This window comes from Squalius cephalus (genome assembly GCF_949319135.1).
Source record: "Squalius cephalus genome assembly, chromosome: 13".
NCBI classification, from domain to species: domain Eukaryota; kingdom Metazoa; phylum Chordata; class Actinopteri; order Cypriniformes; family Leuciscidae; genus Squalius; species Squalius cephalus.
The window spans coordinates 15,277,349-15,292,439 of NC_137134.1; the positions used below are offsets into that span (position 1 = coordinate 15,277,349).

The 15,091-nt window shown below is 39.0% G+C and overlaps 1 protein-coding gene across 4 annotated transcripts; it reads left to right on the forward strand.

Annotated features, from left to right (window-relative positions):
• Nucleotides 1–1,368: 1,368 nt before the first annotated feature.
• On the forward strand, nucleotides 1,369–9,917 carry pdgfaa (platelet-derived growth factor alpha polypeptide a). Of its 4 annotated transcripts, none has more exons than XM_079891196.1 (6): nucleotides 1,369–1,971; nucleotides 2,889–2,985; nucleotides 5,401–5,508; nucleotides 5,594–5,781; nucleotides 7,399–7,519; nucleotides 9,383–9,917. In XM_079891196.1, the coding sequence occupies exons 1-6, from the start codon at nucleotides 1,909–1,911 to the stop codon at nucleotides 9,394–9,396; spliced, it is 591 nt and encodes a 196-aa protein (XP_079747322.1). In that variant the 5' UTR covers nucleotides 1,369–1,908; the 3' UTR covers nucleotides 9,397–9,917. The 4 variants fall into 4 exon arrangements, with proteins under 4 accessions (XP_079747322.1, XP_079747323.1, XP_079747320.1 ...); XM_079891197.1 differs by having other exon boundaries at nucleotides 1,685–1,971; nucleotides 9,386–9,914; XM_079891194.1 differs by having other exon boundaries at nucleotides 1,775–1,971; nucleotides 2,871–2,985.
• Nucleotides 9,918–15,091: the final 5,174 nt, after the last annotated feature.

Here is a 15,091-nt window from a genome sequence, read left to right on the forward strand (position 1 = left end):
ACACACATTACTGGTAGATGTGGTTGTGCTGTGACTCATTCTCTTTGGCAAGGCGGGATCTCAAGGGACTTCAACTCCCATAGTCCCTTTTTTCTCTGCCTATTTTTACCACAACCATAACAAATGTCGTCTCATTTGCTTTTCCTTTTTCCTTCATATCAAACTGTCGCTAGACGTCCATCCATACCAAAACGTCTTTCCGTATCAGCTCTTTCGGTTCAGCTCGTCTGACCTCGTACCCCTTCCCCCTCCGTCTTCATTGAGATGTCAGTCATGAACTACATAGACGCTGGATTTCCAGCTTCTTCACCTGCTGAAGCTTTAGTGTGTGTGTGTGTGTGGGTCCTCACACATTCCTCTCCATCTTACGGCTAAAGCCAGGGTCAGGAATGCAAATTGTGCTTGTCACACACACAAACCCTCAAAAGTAATGAAAAGGGAACATGCACAACCATAATGTATTTTGTTACAGAAGAAAATGCCAAGTCTTTTATTCCAAGAGCCAATCTGTGGAATGAGCGGAATGAATGGAAAGCTTCCAGAGAATTTCATTATTCCCTTTTACCTCACCAAACTGCACCAAACCCAATTTGGAAGCTAGTGTGTGTGCCGTGTCTATTTATCTAGCCTACATTGTTTCAACTCTAGGACAGTGTGCTCACCTCCTGTAGTCTGCTGTCTTCACCTTTTCCTTATTATCTTGTAGTCCATTCAGTGTTTCCTTCTCTCCCATAATGTCTCCTAGTTGTCTGTCTATGGTGCTTCCTGTCTCAGTGGGGCTAATTAAGGATTCACCCATCTAAAACTGAGAACACTGGATTCAGTAGACCCTGAAACTCACCCACTCCTATTTCTCCTGTTAGACATTATCTGACAGAACATGACTAATGTAAACACTGTCTGAATCTGAACTAAACGTGTTAACTATTAACTTTCTAATAGCTCAGAGGAAGTTACCTTGATAACTCACCTCCAGAGTCGAAATATCAAGGAAAATAGCTTAACCGTTTCTTTCAAAAATAACACGCGAGGGTAGGATGTCACGTCCTCACTTGTCAAATCTTGAGGAAATGTGGAGTCAAGTAGAAATAATTCTGTCTTCACAGGGTGAGCAAGGTGAAACACATCTGAATTATGGTGATGTTTAATTTCTGAGCAACTTTCTGAACCTATCTTTTAAGTGAACGGTGTTTTTAACGATACGGCTGAAGTCGTCGTCACCTACTGACTTAACGATTTTACCGACGGTCACTTAGTGGATCTTTTTTTTTTTTTTTTTTTTTTACTGATTGAAAAGATTGGAATCACTGAAATGATTCGAAATGCGGTGACTTGAAAGGCTGGTTAGCAGAGATTACCTCGTCCTGAGGGGGCGCGCGGCTCTCTGAGTTTAAGTTGAGGAGATGAGAGAAGCGCCAGTTCATTCACTGTCAGATCCCCTCCACGCGCGCGAGCGAGACCTGTTCAAGTTTGAACCGAATTAGTTTTATATGAGGAGTTGAAGACACAAGGTGTGGACGGAGCATAAAATGGACTATTTTGGATAAACGTGGACTCTTTATTCTATCATGGTTTTGAATCTAGGATTACCTTTGGATTTAGAATTTAGGATTTTTTAAATTAAATTCAGAAGCGATGCGGCCAAGAGATGAAAGATCGCTTCATTCATGTTTTCTTTTTTTGTGTGTGAAGTGATCTTAACGGATTAAAACGACAATTACTTGTTAAAAGGAGTATTTGATTTCAGAGTGTCGTTTTAGTGCTTTAACAGACTTGTGAAGAGTTTATCCTTAGAGAGGTTTGTCTGTGGAAAGGCATGTTCCCTGGCTCCACGCCGGTAGGAGCATCTTTGCGGCTCCGGTCGGGAAGGTTTCGCCTGCGCTGGGACACATTTGGACCACAGGGGAGATGAGAACCGCGCTGATCTACTTTCTCTTCTGCTGCTTCTCTCTGCTTTCAGCAGCCGCCGAGGTAAGACCAACCTCTGAACACATATTCATTATGGATAGAGGCAGAGGAACACGATGTTTAGAGAGAGAGATTCCTTTACAAATGATGAATCATTGTTCACTGTAAAAAAAAAAAAGAAAAAAAAGAATTTGCTTCCTTAAAATTTTAAGTAGGCCTACAATCAACTTGGATGTTTAAGTCATTTCAACTTAAATTACATTAAACTGACTTAAGAGTTGGATCTTGTACCGTATAAATTATTTAAAAAATTTGAAAATTGCTCAACTTATTTTGATGCTTAATTTATGGTCTGTCACTTTACAGTTCTTCATTAACTGGTCATAATTTATTAATGGTCATAAAATGATCATAAAAGTAACGCCCATTCGTATTGCACATACTTTTTCTAAACTTTTTTAACACAAGTTATTAGAAATATATGAAATATTTGTTGGCTACTCATGTTGGTTATGCAATTGAAAAAAATCGTAACACTTTACAGTAAGGTTTCATTTGTTAACATCAGTTAATGCATTAACTCACATGAACTAACAATAAGCAATGTATTTGCATGCAGCATTAAATAACCCTTGGGAATATTAGTTCACTTTGTTAACTAATGTTAAAAGATAGCTTACAGCTTTTGTTCTAAAAAGTGTATTAGTAGCCTAAATGTTGAGAATAACATTAACTAAGATTAATACATGCTGTCGAAGTAACAAATGAAACCTTATTGTAAAGTCTTACCATAAAAATATAGAATTTTCTACAAATATTTTGATATAATGACTTTCAATTTCAAGTGGTGCAACCGTAAAAGTATTTAAATACTATTTAATAAATATTTTACTAAAGAATTTAAGGGGTTTGGTCCACAACACATGAATTTTCATTCATTTCAATTTGATGTATTTTGGAAGGACCATTTTCTTCCACAGGAAGCGCCGATTCCCCGAGAGCTGATCGAGAGACTCTCTAACAGCGACATCCGCAGCATTAGCGACCTCCAGAGGCTCCTGGAGATTGACTTCGTAGGTAAAGTCATTCTGTTTTTTCTGGTGTGTGTAGGCTGAATATGATCTAAAATAAATCCTAAACCTAAACCAGCTAGTGGTGATTCATATCTGTGACTTGAATCTTGTGAATCTGTTCAAAATGAAAAAAAAAAAAGATTTCTTCAGATTCATTCAGCTTTGTTTAGTGGTCCTTTCTGCATGTTACATCTTTGGCGACAAGTTTATGAATGAGTCATTGAAACATTCACTCAACCTTCTTGTCAGCTGGTTGCTAAACAAGTTGCTAAATAAGCACTGCAACTACTACAGGAATGTGGGTTGTGTGCTAGATAAATCGGAGAATTGTTGCAGTCCTTGATTTGTTTTAGAATGATTTGTTCACTTAAAAGATTTGTTTAAAACATGAGTGAAACCCAACCAATGTCAGCACAATGTGTCAAGTCGCCAAAATGTTGAGGTGCAATGTTAGGAGAACAAGACTGTGGGAACTATCCATTCAGAGGAGACTCACTCAATCTTTTATTGCACTCAAAGTTTATGGACCTCGCCACGAACGCCTCAGCACATGTTGCCTAGAGACCGCAGTCCCGCTCCTGCACTCATGGCGCCGCATCAGCATTTGAACTTGCTAAATCATGTGACATTTTGGCAGCACAAACATTCTGAACTCAAATATGTCCTTTGAAATTATGCAGTCACAGTAAAAAAAATTTATTCCATCGTATGAAAAAGTAGTTTATTCTCATTCTTGAAGCATGAGTGATATTTCAGCATGTTTTGTGAATATGTGTAAAAATAAATGCTTTTTAAAAACGTAAAGTTTAAAAATCTCGGTTTGGCTTACAATGATTGAATGTTCAGAATTCTAAATTCTAACTGACAGTGATGATGTCAGTGCAGCATTTGCATACTGCATTGCTATTGGTCCTATTCCTTGCATTTATTTGCATTCTCAATCGTCATTTGTCTTTGCTTGCATCTTTTCAACTTATCAACGGCTGCCTTTACACTGTACAGATGCTGTTGATTAGTTATTCCCACAATGAAGACTAGTCAATTTTAATAAGAAGAAGTTTTGCACATCCCACAAATAATTTTTAAAGTATATAAATAGTAAAATAGTTCACCCAAAAAAAAAAAAAAAAAAAAATGTCATCCCTTACTCACCCTCATGTTGCTCCAAACCTGTATGAGTTTCTTTCTACTGTTGAACACAAAAGAAGATATTTTAAAGAATGTTGTAATCAAACAGTTGATGGACCCCATTGACTTCCATAAATACCATGGAAGTCAATGGCTACCATCAACTGTTTGATTACCAACATTCTTCTTTTGTGTTCAACAGTAGAAAGAAACTCATACAGGTTTGGAACAACATGAGGGTGAGTAAGGGATGACAGAATTTTTATGTTTGGGTGAACTATCCCTTTAAGGAAGCCTAGTATGATTTTCAGATCATCTGACCCTAAACGGGAGCTTTTTTAATCGCAAAGATTTGATGGCGAAGACCCAAGCGAAAGGGTTAAAATACCCACAACGCCTCAAATATAAACTTCCAGCGCATCTAATGAGGAAATGCTGCAGCCGTAACGATATGAGCCTCAGATTTGATTCGGCCCATAAGCGCTGTAATTGAAATGCAAACAGCTGCGTCTGTGTGGCTGGTGCCTGAGGGAGGTCAAGAGACTCTCTCCATTATACTGTTGTCATGCTGCCTTTATGAGTTGAGTGCGGCTGAATGCCAGCGCTGCTGTAATGTATTATTCATGTCGAATTCCTCAGTTTGTGTGTGCATCTCTGCGTGCGAGTGTGTGTCCGTGTGTTTGGGAGAGAAAAGAGGCTGAAGCTCAAGTAGTGTTTGCGTTTGTGAGGTCTGTTGCTCCGCTAACGACTGTGTGAAAAGCCGAGCGGGTCGGTCGGCCACGGTGCTCAAGCCTGAATTAAAACCACCCTCCTCCTCCATTGGGCCGGTTTCCGGGGGCAACAACAGGGGCATCTCTGCCCCCCCATCGTCCCGCTGTATGGCTGAATGGCTCTGCGGATCCCTGGAACAGCATGATTAAATACTGCGCACTTTGCTCAGACTAACCAACCAGACATCCTTAAAGCATTTTAAATGACACAATCCTTTCCGAACGTCTTATTGTTGAGTAGGTTTTCTCGGTGTGTCCTCAGGCGGTGCATATATTTGCTTTCGAATGAAGCGTGCAGGCAGGTTTGCGGACACCTTTTATTCTTTACTTAGTAATCAGACCGGGTTTTCTTCATTTCTTTGCATCGGGCTGGCGGAGGCGGGGTTCACAAAGAGGTTCAAGGGCACTCTTTCTTCACAATAGTGAGGGAGGGATTGTGCATTGGATGGTTGCTTGTTCTACAAGCCAAAATATGTTGCTTAAACACTGTTGACTTTGTGCTTCGTTGACTTGTTTTGCAGAGAATGAGGTGCTGGAAGACGTTAAGCAGGGCCACCATAAGGAGCATCTGTATGACAGCAGACACCTCAAGAGTTCACACGCACACTCTAGACGCAAGAGAAGCATTGGTAAAACACAGACACACACACATGCTCAGGTTGCAAAGCTCCTGCAAAGGTTGTTCTGTGTGTTTATGGGCTATTGTGTGTTTAGAGGAGGCAGTGCCAGCCGTCTGTAAGACTCGCACAGTGATCTACGAGATCCCACGCAGTCAGGTGGATCCCACGGCTGCCAACTTCCTGATCTGGCCTCCGTGTGTCGAGGTGAGGCGATGCTCAGGCTGCTGCAACACCAGCAACATGCGCTGCCACCCGTCCAGAAAACACTACAGGACTGTGAAGGTGAGAAAACACACATCTTCCCCTCTAGTATATACTTTTTTGAAATGTAATTATTTAATCATTATTTTAAATTAAAATATAAAATTATATATATATATATATATATATATATATATATATACACTTTTTTATATATATATATACAAATATTTATAATTGTAAATAGTTTGGCAAATTTTAAATGTTCAATGTTTTATAAATAATACATATTTTATATATTAATTTATATATACATGTTTTTATATATCATGAATATAAGACATTATTATATAAAATGAGTATTATTATAAAATAGAAATATTTCTAATTTATATATTAAAAATATATACTCAATATATTTAAAATAATACTTAATTATAACTATATTTTGCATAATTTAGCAAATTTAGCTTAAAAATATAACATATTATATATATATATATATATATATATATATATATATATATATATATTTCTATTTTAAATATTTAACTTATGATTAAATTACAATTATTATTAAATTTAAATAATTTTAAATAATTTGGCAAATAAAAATGTTCAATGTTTTATAATTAATACATATAAAATAATATATATATATATATATATATATATATATATATATATATATATATATATATATATATATATATATATATACATTGTTATATATTGTAATATTTTATGCACATAGATTAAACATATTATAAATGACTATTAAATTATAATTATTTTAAATAATTTTACAAATATTTTTCATAATAATAAATATAAAACAATCTAAAAATCTGCAGTCAAAAGTCTTAATCTTAATATGAAATGTAAAATCTTAATATGAACTCAGGTGTTTTTCTTCCAAGACCAAGTTATCTGAGTTATGACATCCACATACATTTTAAAGCGCACCATTTTTCCTGCGTGTGATTTTTTTTTTTCTCATTTCTGCATTTTTATAGGAACTGTAGGTGAAAGTTAAGTGAAACAACTCCCTTCTTTCTCCTCGTCTAAGCACATTTATATTGGAAATACGTTTTTATTGATGCAAATCTCCTGCGCACTAGGCTGTGACCGTGTTTGCCACTTGCCAGGCTCATTTTCACCATGCAAAGCTTTTCACATTTCTCAAATTTAAATGTAACAAGAGCGAGGCGTAGGACGTGCCAAAAGGGAGGACAGTGTCAATGAGAATTTCAGGGCCGCTGAACACACTGAAAGAGTTTCAGGCCAGACTTCCGCGGCTGGTTAACGAATAGCCCTAACCTTGAGTTAACCGCTGCAAATATCTGTCTGTTACTCCACGGCTGTGGGGTGTGTTCTGTTCCGTTTATCTCGCCAGCAATGTGTGTGAGTGTTCAGACCTGAATAAAGTATTGTATAAATGGGCCTGCAGGGCAGCTGAGTTGGCAGGGAGGGAAGGAGTCTGTCAGTATGATATGAGGTGTGTGTGTTTTGAAAGAGAGGTTTGAGGCGGCTCATCTGCGTTACAGGAAACCAACCGAGTCACATTTAGCTCTCGCCTTATCTCACCTCTGGAAAAGCAGAGGAAAAAACACACTGTTGATAGGGTTATGAGTGTGTGCGTGCAACTCAGGATGTTCCCACAATCTCTCTCTCTCTCTCTCTCTCTCTCTCTCTCAGGTGGCCAAGGTGGAATATGTACGCAGGAGGCCAAAGCTTCGGGAGGTGCAGGTGCAGCTGGAGGATCATCTCGAGTGCGTGTGCACGTCCAAACATCACTCAGAGTCCCGCATACACACAGGTACGCAAACACTGCCGCCCCTTAAAGGTGCAGTACGCGATTTCTGAGAAACACTGTTGATATTTAAAATCAACCCAAACAAACACACCCCTCCCTTTATTGCTCCGCCCCCAAAATGCACAATGGATGTCTCTTTATCATAGCTGAAGCAAAGCAAAATAATGCGAAGATGACGAAAGAACAAAAAATTAACATACAGTACACAAGAGTCTTGAAAGCAAGAGTTTGTTGTTAGTCGCCAGCAGCTCCAGATAAACAATGACACTCAAAACTGTGCTGTTACTATAGCAACATTACAACAACAGCATATCTTGGTTCTGTGAAACAGCAAAACCAATGTTACTTACGTATATGGAGCAGAAACAACGCAACCTTGCGTCTGTTTTCAGGCCTTTCCACTTCTGTCTCTCCAGTGGTGGAAAGCTTTTCTAATATTAAAGGCCCCCTGAAATCAAAACATACGATTTTTAGCTTTTAGTATGAATATGTTAGCCTTAAGATTATGAATAAGCTGGTGTGTTCCAGAACAATGACAAAATTTGCATTTAGGAGATGGATCACGGATTTGTATGACATCACCGCGGACTTCAGCTTCTCATCACATCTTCTGTCCAATCAAATGCTTTCTAGAATCTAAAGCGTCTAGGACTCCCGCCCCCTATGCTATAAATACCACCTGGCCAAAGCGACCATTGACAGACATGTCACAGAGCAATATGGGTTGAAAATGTGTGTTCGGTTGCTCAGACGCTCGAGTTTTATTCCGTTTTCCAACTGTACGTTGGCTAAGAATGAAATGGCTAGAATTTATTCACACCTCTAACGTTACTATTGAATCCAACGTATCATCAGCGCTCGGATTCGCTTCCATGGTGCTGTCAAGTACGACTTGCAGTCTGTGAGGTAAACTAAACGCTATTGGCTATTTGAAAAGGAGGAGGGGCCATTCAATATGTCCCGCCTTAGCTTCCTGTTTCAGTGGAAATTACGCCAATGCATCATACAAAGCTGCGCGTTCCAAGGCACTTTAACGCTGGTCCTAAAGCTCATATCCTTTCTTTTTCCAGTGATATTCCTCTGAGCTTTTCGCTTTTGTAATGTCTCTCAGGCATCTCTCTTTCTACAGTCTTTCTTCAAATCTTCCTCTTGCTCTCTCTCTCTCCCCCCCATCATGAATGGACACGCCCCCTATTGCTGAATGGCTACACGTTTGTTGTGGCGCTCGGTATAATCCACTTTCAACAGCGTTTCTCAGGAATCGCTTACTGTACCTTTAAACACACTCCGTCTTTTTAATCATTTGCTTTCCCACACCTTGTTTTATTTTTCCCTCTCCACCCTTTTTTCCTGCCTTGTCGTTTCCCTTCATTCCTTCGCTCAAAGGCCAGAGCTAAAAAAAGAAGAGGAAATGGAAAATAAGATAAACTGTCCAAAAGCAGGCAGTCAAGATTTACAGACTCTATATTTAGACTATTGGTCAGTAAGATGAAAGCCAAGTGGACTTATTGGTCAAGGTCGAGAGTAAGAACAGTCTAGGGAGTATTTTTATACAAAATTTGATTATTTTTAATATAAAAATGTAAGATTATTTTAACAATTATTCAAGACAAGACCATTTTTGTGCAATTTTATATAAAATCTAATAATATTTAAAAAAAATATATATATAATAAAATGCAATTTTTAATATTAAGACAAATAAACTTTGAGGAAGAAAAATGAAGAACAAAGAAACAAAATCATTTTTTTTTTCATCCATTGCACACTTCACTCACAGACATCCATTGTAAGCAGCTTTTCTTTTTTTTTTTTGTCCGTTCAACAGGTGCGCTGTCAAAAGCTAACAAAGTCTTTTCTCCACAGCAGATATAAGGTGAGCGTGGCTCTGGATAAAAGAAAGCAGAGAAGGAGGGCCATCGCATCCAATCAGATAACTCGGACTGCACGACAGCCATTGGGTGATATCATCTGAAGAGACGAGGCGGATGTGAACTGTTCAACAATGAGCGAATCAGGGCGGCCTTTTTGGCTTACTTTGGACTTTTGATGCACCTTTAGAAGCGACCCGGAGAGAGACTTTGGATTAAAACCCTGGGGGAACAAAGCACAACAAACTAGAGACTGCAATGACAGAGACTCGCAGAGCCTGAAAAACGAACTTTGAGTCGCAGACGTCGAAGTACTGATTCCACGACCTTTTAAAGGAGCATCTATCACAACTTTATTTGTGTATCAAAATGTATTTCTCCAGCAAATATCTGTATCATCTTATTTTTGTATAACTGCCAGTTTTCTATCAACACTGATCTTCTCTTGTCTTATATATGCCGTAGAATGAACGAGTACAACAAAACACAATCTACAGTAACTGATACTAATAAAGTGAATACATTTTATGACGTTTGTCTGAAAGATTAATATGTCTCAAAGATGAGTGTGATTATGTGCATTCATAACACCGTTTCCTAACCAGGAGCATTGTGATAAATCTTCTCTCTTCAGTGTCGATCTGGAATGTTTCTTGAACCAAATGCAACCACATCAAAACCATGGGTGACAAGCCATTTTTAAGTCTATTTTAAATATGTCCCACAGACAATATTATTGAGATTAATGCAACCACAAGTTAAAGGGGTAGTGGTACGAGTAGTGAGTTGTCCTCGAAAAAGATGGATAATGCAAAAAACCTGTCGTGGGCTAAAAATATTTAAAAAAAGAGGGAAAAGGACATGACTTGGCATGTCAAGTAATGCGACAGCAGCTAAATGAGTGGATGGTGAAAGGCAGCAGGGTGTGTGTGTGTGTGTGTGTGTGTGTGTGTGTTCATCTGAGCCTCTGGACTGTCACTGCTCGTCAATGTCAGAATATTTGAGATGACCAATCAAATCAAAGTAGGCGGGCTTTATGTTCGCGAATTTTAGCGGAGCGACTCGACGCTTCAGTTTACAGTCAAGTGCGAGAAAAGATGTAAGTAGCTAAACTAAACATTTCATATTTGACAGTTTTTTTAGGTCATAAATGTTAAACGAATGACAAAAATAATCAGAATAAACTTTCGTCTAATTTCGCCATTTTGAACTGAAAATCGGCCTATGTAACGTGACTCGTAATAATTAGTTTACTGTCATTGTGAGGTGACAAGAAAAATTAACAAAGCCGTTTTCATCATGTTAGGGACAAGATTAATAATGAATGTGTACATACTGAGAATTAATATAATACAATTTGTAGCCTTCAGTAAATAAAAAAAAACTGATTTGTTGTTTGATCGCGTCGGGTCACGCCCCATTTTCGCTTTCACGTCGCGCCAGTATGAACTTTCCTGGAGGACTTTAAGGCATCTAATAAGTTCTGATTGGCTTATTTCGTGCAGCTCTCTTTCTCTAATATGACGATAATTGAGATGATGGAAGCTGCTCTGTCAGGTTCTGGCATATCCAAAGCAAACATCAGCCACATAAACACACACATCCAAACCACTAAACCAAACTGTGCCCTGACTGGTCGCCCAGTTCCTGTCTGGCTGCTCCAGAAACTTTGATGGGGCTCCTGGAATTGGCTTGTGCTGAAACCCTGCGTTGTTTCAAAATGAAAGCTAATTATAATTGCCAGTTACTGTCACAGACCTAGCGTTCATACACAAAACTCTTGTAGACAGTGGTTAGCTGAGAGACGAGCTCAGAATAACGTCATGTGATGTTTGAGATCTTGTTGTTACGTAACAAGTAGGCCTATTACCCACAAATGCGGTAACATGTTGGTTTGAGGACTTAAACATGCTTTCTTTACTTCAAACCACCAGCTTGGGTGTGTTTGAAGGCACAATAGATCCAATGTGAGTCATTAGTGTGACTTTGTTGTGATAGTCACATCTAAGTAAACCAACACGTCCACTTTTCAAAAAACAGGCGGGATAAGGCCAGAAGCATACACGATTAGAATGTAAAAACGTCGATTAAAGTACATTTCATTCAATACCTAAAAGTACTGATGAATTATAAATTGACTATTTTAACCATTTTGCATGTGCTGTATTTTTGCGTATTTGTATATCATGCTATTATCTTATGGCATGTTACAGAAATTGCGAAAGGCTAATCTTTTCTCCCCTATTGTATTGAATTGGCTTCTCGAACAAGAACAAAATGGAAAATGTCCATTTTGATTTCATGTTTTTTAAAAAAATGCTAATAGAATCAGCTGTGATTGAAACCTCTAGTCTGCTTCTTATAAAATGGTGCTCTGTATTTCTATGCTGATTAGAGTATTGAATCGTTAGCAACATGCTAACACTGAATTCATTTTTTATTCGAGTTTCCGTTCCCTGTGTATCTTTCAAAAAGAGAGGCAGTTCACTAGGTTTTGAAAAGTCTGAGCTCATTTAGCCTCCGAACGAAAGTGAGAAAAAGAAGGACAAGAGAGATCTGTTTCACGCAATTTAAGTTGAAGTACAGAAGCTTAATTCAGCTGTTTAAACTCTGTCATGTGTGGAAATCAGGTTTATTGCCGTTAATAGTGTAAATTACAGAATGGCCTTTTCCTGGACTGTCTGATGGATTCGGGTTTCTGACCTCAGATGGAAGCAAACAAAGGAAAGGATACAGGGAATTTGTTTCTCAGACTCACATTTCAACCCATTTTCTTTCTTTCATTCTCATTTTCCCTCTCTCTTCTGAAAGCTTTCTTGTGAGTACAATAAACAACCACTTCATTTGTTTTATCCTTCAGCAACTGACATCTTTTGATATCGTAGAGAAAGTATTTCTCCTCCGGGGTAGAACTGAATATAGTCGCTATAACACAACGTGATTGTTCTTAAGAAAATGACTTTTGTTTCACAAAGTGTTGATCTGATATGAAAGATCCAACGCTGTGAATCCAGGCCTCCAGGCATGTATGTCTATTTCCTGTTTTAAGCTTTCTGACTGAAGGGCTACAAGTGATCTCACATCTTTTGTCACAACATACCTGACATTTATTCAACAGTGTATTCTACGGTAACTGCTGTCATACTAAAGCAAGAAGCCACTCAAAGTCATGATTTACAGTGATTTTAGCACGGTAATGTGGTAAAAATAGCTAAAAGCCATTTTAACTGTGGTAAAATCACTGTAAAACTTTACGCCACAGGGTGTTCTGGGTGTTTTTGAGAGCATGGCTTGGTGGTTGTATGGGGTTTCTGTGTGGTTGTTAAGTAGTCAAAAGCACTCAACAGTGTCTTAAATTCTAGCCTCTAAACAGGGCTTGACATAAACATTTTTTTCTCACTAGCACATTAACTAAAGTTAATAGCCACTCAGCATTTTCACTGGCCGCAAATTTGACATCAATACCATGGGGAAAAACTGCCATACAGACATTTTTAATACAGGTGTATTAGGCTGCGGTCACTTTAAGAACTGAAGCACTGATCCATTATACTGTTACACGTGCGTTTTCCTTCTCAACTGTTTACGTTCACTTAAAACATAACTGACTGTGTTTACGTGAATACTCGCCAAGACTGGTATTATGACATTATTTTGTGTATGTGACTGTTTAAGTGCAATAAGCAGCTAAAAAGAACTCGATTTAGTACTGAGAGGCGGCTTTGCACAGAGAGCGCGAAAGCACAGCTGGTCTTGTATTTCTGTTCTGCGGAAAATGTGTATTCGAAGCGTTTCAGATATTGCAAATGACATTGCAGTAGTATCGATATGTATCGAAAAAATCGCTATTTTTGGCAACACTACATTTACATTTACATTTAGTCATTTAGCAGACGCTTTTGTCCAAAGCGACTTACAAATTAGGACTGAGTTAAGCGAGTCATCGTGAAGAGGCAAAAAACAACGCAATACGTGCTCAAAATACGAAGTTCAGGCATTGTTCAGAGTAGCATAAGCCCGATAAGCGAAGAAATAAAGGAAAAGAAAAGTTTTGTTACATTTTTTTATGAGGTTAAGTGCTCACGGAAGAGATGGGTTATCAGCTATCTTTTGAATGTTGTCAGGGATTCTGCATTCCGGATGAGGGTGGGGAGAGCGTTCCACCAACATGGAACCGTGAATGAGAATGTTCTGGAAAGTGATTTTGTGGCTCACTGTGATGGAACCACGAGACATCGCTCGTTGACCGATCGTAGGCTTCTGGTAGGGATGTAGACTTGTAGGAGTGAGTGAAAGTAGGAGGGAGCTGAGCCTGTGATAGATCTGTAAGCAAGCGTCAATGCCTTGAACTTGATGCGAACAGCGAGTGGTAGCCAGTGCACAGTAATTAACAGAGGAGTGACGTGGGCCCTTTTGGGCTCGTTGAAGACAAGACGAGCTGCAGCATTCTGAATCATTTGTAGAGGTTTAGTTGCACATGATGGAAGTCCAGCAAGAAGAGCATTGCAGTAGTCAAGCCTAGAGATGACAAGGGCCTGGACGATAAGGACGAGAAGGGCCTGGACGACATTGCACTTAGTTTATTGTTTCAGACGCCTTTTTACTACAATTGAAAAATGTATGTATTATATATAAAATTCAACCTGCCACAGTGGCTAGTAGGAGTGACTGCGTTACATGCCACTGCTGAAATCCATCGGCTGTTGGCGGGTGTTAATGTCAAGCCCTGCTTCTAAACATGGCTTCAGAACCTCCTCCAGTGCATCTCTTGGAGATTTTCTTCGCCCATGGTGGCGAATTCGTGCCAGATTCTAATGTATTCGCACAATCTCATTTGTATGTTTATGTACATTCTGGTTAGATTTAGGGACCTTCATGTTGATGTTTTACCTACAATATGTACTATATGCTTTTGTACGAAACAGATCGTAAGAATTCATACAAAATCGAATTTGAAACTTATGAATTTGAGATCAGATTGGAAGATGCAGCCAATAGTGGAAGTGTATGAATTTATACAAAGTCACCAAAGTGGAAGTGTAAACTGTCAGCAGTGCTGTGTCTAGTTCTTCAGTGTCTTAGGTCTGCATATGGAGGATTAGTCCAGCTGTGACATTCTACTTTGAGGAACAGGGCAGGTTAATACTCTCGAGGGGGAGGGATGGAGGATTTGATCCGAGATGAGGGAGAATGTGTGTGTGGTGATAGAGGAGCTACTGAGGCTCAATCAGAGCAACAATGAGGAGAAGTAGAGACATGCAGGTCCGGAACAAAAGGATGGATGAGGTGCAGAGCCAGGGGAAGAGAGCGAGGTTGATGAGTTGGGTGGGGGGATCTGAGTTAAACTGGCTGATCACTATCAGCTAAATGGTCGCTCTTCAACAGTATTCATCCATCCGTCAATCCGTCCCTCACACACACACACAATGTGTCTCATCCCTGAGCCCCCCCCCCTCCATGGAACTCCCACTTTGTCTCTGTTAGACGCTGAGACAAAAGAAGGGTGGGCGAGAGAGCCGAAAAGAAGGAGAGAGCGATAAAAGAACTGATAAGAGGATGTGTTGTGGATGCTAAGTGCTTTTTGATGAACTCTCTACTTGCGCTCGTCAGTCACTCAAACAGCAGGGAGTCTGTGTTTGTGAGCGTCAGTGTGAAAGAGAGAAATCTAAGTACCAAATTCTTTTGAACTGGTCTTAATAACATG